Raw genomic sequence first — 7,169 nt, forward strand, 5'->3', positions numbered from 1 at the left:
GGGTGGTATTCAAATACAATTGTATTTAACTAATGGAAGTTAAATGCCCTTATTTCACAACATCCTTCTCTTCAGCACCTCCAAGGTGCCAGTTGGTTTTGAGGACTGACACTCCATACCCACACGTACACAGATACAGCCAAAATACGTTTCAGTGCAGTTATTAAAAGAGAGAAAAAAAAACACAGACCCTTTCACAAAAGTGTCAGATGTGCCTCCTGATTTCACTGCTGTCAAATTCTTTGCTTCTTTGATGAGGACTTCTAATATACCTCCAGATGGCATGTGAGAGCTTCCCTTTTTCCCCTTTTTAAAGCTCTTCTTTCCTATACATAGAACAGAGTTGCAACATCATCATCAGAATTTATATATGTATACTTCAAAACTGATTTGGAAATGTAAATTGTCTTGGCTAGATTTTTTAAAAAATAATTTACTGCAATGGGATTAAAGTATTCCTTGTGAGGACATTCTGATTTTCTAGGGCTAGCGAAACTAACAATTATCTTTTAAGAGAGAAAACCTTGGAATTACTGCTGGCAGAGGGAATGTCATCTGAAAAAAAACCCCAAACCAAACCAAAAGCACCAAAGAAAGAAGTCTATTAAATATAGTAATCAAATCCTAATGCTAAAAAGCAATACTTCACTAAGATAGTGATTTGCCCATGTCTGGTACATCCACGTACGCTCAGGTGCTACCCCATTATTGCTTTCACAGATGAATGCTGTTCTTCATGCTGCTACCATGCAAAGAGTTAGTAAATATTTTCCCCTGTTCATTGATGAAGAAAATAATGACTTACACTAAAGAATTCAAAGAACACTTTCCAGGACTGTATTCCAGTAATACAGTAAAACTGAACAGAGCTAAAGCAGTGTGAAAAAAGTGTGAAAATGAGGAGATAGGTAAGCATCAGGAAAATCAAGCATGAAGAACTAGATCTATAATTTTGATCAGCTATACACTGTAGATAACTAGCTGAACCCACAAATTATGATGCAAATAATTTATTTTTACATGGCTGCCCGTGATCATATTACCTTGTGTCTGAATTTGTTTCTTAATTAGTCATGCATCAACACTTGGCTGCACACTCCTCTTCCCTTCTCTCTCCCTAAGTTCAATGTAAGAGAAGAGGAACGAGCAGGAGAAACATACTCATGGTTCAAAATTTTCACAGATAGAGACAAGTGCCATATTTAAGTATAACTTTAATCTTCACTAATACTGTTGCTCCACTCTAGGTGAGTATTTTTAATAGTCAGAGGAATGTCACCATACACTGCCATTAATGTTTGTTTTTTTTACCTTGGAACTGCCCTAGAGGAAGCATTAGGTTTCTGTCTGGGGGAATGTAACGTAAAACAACTGTCAGTTCTCCTTTATATTGAAGCCCAACGTCTGTCACAACCTCCACCTGAAAACAAACAAACAAACAAAAAAATCCTGAAGTCCAGATATGCTTAATCACTGATTTTCTCCTTTTGATTTTAATTTTGTTGTACCAATATAGTGTTTGAAACATTTTTGAAACATATCAAGACATACCAGCCCACTTTCGGATTTATCTGGATTCCAGATTGAAAGCAATCACATTTTAGAAAACTTTGTGAGCTAGGGAGTGCAAACTCTCAGAAGAATAAAGCCATGTGGCATTAGGCACTGCTCAGTGAACATTCAGAAGACAGAGAAATCTATCATGCATTAGTGAAGCAAGCAAACAGAAAAAAACCCTCAAATTTATTTCTGGACATAAAAACTGTAGCTAATTTAAGCTGACATTCAGCCCTTATTTCTTTCAATCAGGATTTTAAATGGTAGCTGGTTTAATGAATTTTAGAGGAGTCACTGCTGAGTCACTCTTGGAATAGAGCTGCGGGGAACAAAGGCAAGGGGAGACAGCAGAGTGCAGCTCCAACACATAAAAACTTCTTGAAAGCTCTTAATCCCAGCTTCTTTTTTCTTTTCTACACAGTTACTAATTCTGCATCTTTTTTTGCTTTAGAAATATTTGAATCCTGCCCAGCAATAATGCATTTAGTGCTCTTCAGAGCATCCTTGTTAAAAGGACGTTAGGTTTTCACTAACATGTGCTGAACTTCCATTCACTTCCATTGTAAGAAGTTGGAAACAACATTTTAAGAACCATAGATGCAACACAGAGAGAACACGTTATGCCATTTTAAACTGATTTCTAGAAAAAGATGGTGCAGTGAAGAAAGAAGTCTTGTACATTCACATTAGAGATCAAATTTATGAAGAACTCAGGTATCAGACAGTCCTGTCTCCACCAGTGATGTCATTTGCTACAAGAGAGGACAAAAGAAAACCTGTAGTAAATGGCTGTGGAATAATTTAAACAATATGTAAATCTTGCCAGTCAGGCAGCTCACTTACTGTCTAAATTATGCAACTTTAGGATCAAGTTTCCCATAGAGGCTACAAGGATTATTTTTTTCATTTTTACTGGTGGATAAGTAATGGCATAAGGTCCCAGATCAGGCACAACTGGTCAACCTACCCCCAAAACCCATGTATAACATGGCTCTAGACTCTGCCCCCTCTTTAACCACAAAACCATTTTCTTTTCTTTTTCTGATTTTACCACAAGCCTCTTGAAAACAGAAGAGTAAATGCTCACAGAAGAAAAAAAAGGTCTTAGTGTCTCCAAACTTTTCACTAAAGCAGCTAAATGAATCATGATAGAACAAATAAAGCACTATAATAAAACCTGGGAAATGTTTCACTGCCATTCCTGGCTCTATCAGACAGTACACATAGGAGAACAGCATGTAATTTGCATGTATATTAACCTGTGCTTTCTTTTTAAATTCAAAACACAGTAATTAATATTTTTTAAAAATTATCTTGGGTGATCATAAATCCTAGCAGCATTCTAAGTTTAGAAACATATTTATAACAACTTAGGAGGCAGACAAGACCCATTTTGTGTTTGCTTTCTTTCGCAAAAAGAACTGATTTAAAAATCCTTCTAATGGGTTTGGAAATAATCAGACACCTTCCAGCTGGAATGGTTGAAATGCTTAACACCACATTACTTTTTTTGTGAGCTGGAAAGCCTCATGACTGTATTTTTGCCCCAGTTAGGATTAAAAGAAACCACCCATACACACATGAATCAACAAAGCTTGAAATGAGATGAGACCACTGCGCAATAAGATGATCAATTTCAGACCAACATTGCATACAAACTGCAAGCAAAACAAATACCAGATGTGTATCTTACTGCTGTGGACTAGAAGGTACTTAAGAGCAATTTCCGACACCAGCCAGAGCTGTGACAGAGCTGTAGTAGACATTTTTCTATTTCAAGAGCAGACCCAACAAAATTAATTTACATGAAGCATGCTTGTAAGGAGAAGAGTATAATCCTGGCCTGGCCACAGTGCTGAGTGAAACATCTTTACCATCATTAGCCACTTTCTCTTCCTGGTCTCACATGGTCTGGACCATGAAGGAAGAGCTGGTCTTCACCCTTATTAAAAAAGTTGAACTAAGAAACTGGGAATGATCTTACTTGCCACTGATAAAGTCTGAGGTGTGTAAGCATTCAAAGAGGACACCAATGTCCTTATCTATCTTCTGGCAAACAATTTAATAAAATATCAGTTTGTGACAGTTTAGATGTAAGCTGCACAAAGGGCTATAACTAGAAATCAATTACACAGCAATCAGATCCATCTCCCACCTGAGAAAAAAGGTACAAACAAAACACAACCTCCTGAAACCCCAGATGTAATGCTATTTCCTTAGATATAATTAACACAGAGCAAATAAATCACCTGAGTCAATCTCCACTTCACTTGTACTACAACCTCAGATTTTTTTCCACAAGAAAGAAGAATACACTTTCTGAAATGGCAATCTAAACAGGCTGGAATTCCTTGGGATTCTGGCTGCTTCAGGAGCAAGCAAGGCAGAAGACTTCAATCCTCTTGTTTACAGTAGCTTGTTCAATCTCTTGCAGAAATAAACACCTTTGGCAAAAGCAGGGGATGCCCTACAGACAGTAGACATCCTATCCTTGGCTAAGTACAACGCAAGTCATGTCACAGAGACCAATTGATTTGCCTGCTGAGAAACCTTATCTTACACCTTCCTAGTTAAGGTGAGTGAGAGCCATTTTGTCACAGCTGAAAGGTGTAAAGCACTTCGAACTGAAGGAAAAAAGGGTCTATTTCTTTAACAAAATGTTAAGGGTTGTGTGGAGGGGAGTGGTAGAAAAGTCCTTCGTTTTATGTGCTATTTTTAAAAAATAATTTATTTACTAGGTCATTTCTCCACTGTGGTTTATTACAAGATGAACTTATAGTTTATTTAAAAGGTAGGGGTTTTTTTTGCTTATTTTTAAGTAGTCAATCATGTGTAAAGTTTTCATGAGAACTTTAAAAACCGGTATGTTTTGATTGAATAAAGAATATACTATTTTTATTGCCATATTAGACACTCATAAAGACTTATTTTATAACCATATTCCAAAGGAAAAATAACTAAGCTTTGCTAAATTTGCTTTGCAGCACTTTCACCGGCCCCTGGAAACCCTTACCTTGGGCTGGAGCACAAACCACTCATCACCCTGATTTTCAAAGTTCCAGGAATCAAACGGAATTTCCACCTCCCCAAGGAAGCTGTTGCGTCCAAATCTGTCATAGTGCCAAACAGAAAGCTGCAGGGTCCTGGTTTCTAGCTGTGTGTGACTGATGACATACTATCAACCAAGAAAAAATGAGAAAAAGAAACTCTCAGAAGGAGCAGAAATAATACTTTCCACAGAGCCTTTAATAGCTCTAGCTCAACTGCACAAAGTTCACAGTAGCTAACAGATGTAGCATGAAAGAGAGTTATTTTCTTTGCAAATAAGACAGATCTAGCCAAAAAAACTCATAATGTTAATGTTAAATCTCTTTGCTGTATGTATCCAATGGTAATTAATGCTACTATCACAACTGTGGGTTTTTCTGTATCATTTACTGGGTATTTATTACTTTAAAGTAAATGATGATGTTTAAAACTATGAACGTGTTAATTCCTTACAAGTTTACGTGAAAGAAGCAGATCAACATCAAAGTTTAGTTCTCAAGAAGAAACCCCCCCTAGTTCTTTCATCCCTAAAGAGTCTGGTGTACACTACTATTCTAGAAATAGTGACTTCTTTTCAACTGAGTCTTTGTAACTTAGACAAAAATTGTTCTGAAAGCAAGTAAAATTGCATCTGCAAAGCATGCACCAAGTGTACCAGTTTTAGTAACCATTGTTGGTTTTGAAAGATATTAAAAATTCCTCTGAAGAAACACCAGATTCTAGCAAATACACATAAAATTAGAAACATCTGGAATTCTAACTCTGCACACTCTGCTTTTAGGAAAAGGCCAATTAAATCCCTGAAATTCACTCTCCTCCTGATGTTAGCTGAAGAGCCCCATATGTCCTCCTTTTTGCATCAGAAACAATGTCTGGACACATACACACATAACCCAAAAGCTGAAACAGCCAAGTCAGTTGGCAAGACACATAAGTAGGTTACTAATGTAAAGCTACTTCTACCATGCTTAATTGTAGATGCCAACAGTTCCACGTTGAGAGTTTTCATACTTAGCAACAACGGAATTAAAATCCAACAGGGAATCTACAGATGGATTCAGTTATTTTTATTTTCCTTTTATAACAGTAGTTACAGTTAGGATGAACAGATGTAGCTCTTGCTCACCTACCCACAATTCAAATCTCTTTGTTACAATTTGCATTTTTATCAAGCTGCTTAGATCCAAGCCTCACTGAGTTCCCTACCTGAAAACTGTTTAGTGCTACATTACTTGCTAAATAGAGTCTAACACCGTTTTGTTTTTCCAGTTCAGGAAAGTATTAACTCTACTATAAACCATTTCAAAATGAGGCTGTACAAGAGATTCTCCCTTGCCAAGCTGTCTGGCCAGACCAAGCATGCGTACATCTGCAAAATGGTTTTGTAGCCAGGTTAAGCCAAGTTTACTGGCCAGGGAATATATATTAGCCTCTATTATAAGAAACATATTTAAAAATCACTGACATTTAAAATAATAATTAAAAAAAAGTTCAGGAGAAACTAAAAAGAGTTTCTGGCCTCATGGCAGCCAGCTGGGATAGCTCTCACCAGCTGACAGGAAGGGGAATCACCAGAAACCTTGAGGTCCAGGTGCCAGACAGGCAGTGAACTGGGCAGAAACTCTGCCATTCCCACCTGCAGCACAGGGCAAAGGAAGTGAATAAACCGCTTGTGAGGAGCTCAAAATAGTTCAGCCTCTGTAGTGGATGCAGGTAAAAGGCAAAGAAGCCAAGGCCGTGTTCTCCACCGGTCCTTAGGAAAGTATTCTGCCATTGTCTTTTGCAATAGAAAATGAACTTCACCAGAGCTCTCTAGGAAGGTAGGTAGTGTTGGCATTTTCTTACCAAAGTCAGTTCTGCTTCAAAAAAAAAATAAAATTAAAGCCTCCAGAGAAATTCAGATCTGCAAAATCTCTTTGAAAATCATTTAGATGGGAAGCTTTAAGCTAGATCTACTTCAGCATCAATTGCTAACTTAGGGTGTAGGAAACCTTAAAGGTGCTTTTAAAAACTCTGAACTCAGGTTAGATGGGAACATCGAGAGTTTTGAAAGAGATCCATGGAAACTAATAGAAATTTTACCTGTAAAAGAGAAAACCAAACAAAAAACACTTAGTCAATGCTGAAAGCCAGAAACTACAACTCAGGATTATTAAATGTTTCTGCTTAAATACCTTCCCTTTTAAGACATTGCTTTCAAATTCTAATCCCCATACTGGAACACATACAGAAAACCCATGTGAGCACAAGTGAAACATTCATTGCAGCCTAAGAGAGAGACAGTGTTCTCACCTTCAGCGTTTCATTAAATTCTGGATGGGTGCTGTTACTTTTAATTTTGGTCTTGCGTTTACTTTGGCGGGATTTATCAGGCAGAAGGTATGCTTTGACATATCTGCAGGTCAAATAGTAAATTATTAGCAAGGAATAAAAATGACCAGTTTGAGCATGTACCTGACATTGCTGCATCCGCAACACATGTGAGCAAATTCATTTTTGCAGTCTAAATAATGTACACATGTAATACAGAATATCTGAAACATGGAAAGGTAGGGTCTTTCCCT

General features: G+C 37.3%; 1 protein-coding gene across 1 annotated transcript in view; it reads right to left on the minus strand.

The window, feature by feature from the left end:
• Positions 1-7,169, minus strand: part of SYTL5 (synaptotagmin-like 5) — a 54,705-nt gene that overhangs the window by 3,023 nt on the left and 44,513 nt on the right. The window contains exons 12-15 of the mRNA XM_009997354.1: positions 6,898-7,000; positions 4,571-4,732; positions 1,312-1,420; positions 191-326 (exon numbers count right to left, since the gene is read on the minus strand). Of these exons, the coding sequence (XP_009995656.1) occupies positions 191-326; positions 1,312-1,420; positions 4,571-4,732; positions 6,898-7,000 (510 nt within the window). The remainder of the gene's footprint in view (positions 1-190; positions 327-1,311; positions 1,421-4,570; positions 4,733-6,897; positions 7,001-7,169) is intronic.

Source organism: Chaetura pelagica, unplaced genomic scaffold (genome assembly GCF_000747805.2).
Source record: "Chaetura pelagica isolate M959 unplaced genomic scaffold, ChaPel_1.0 scaffold750, whole genome shotgun sequence".
NCBI classification, from domain to species: Eukaryota; Metazoa; Chordata; class Aves; order Apodiformes; family Apodidae; genus Chaetura; species Chaetura pelagica.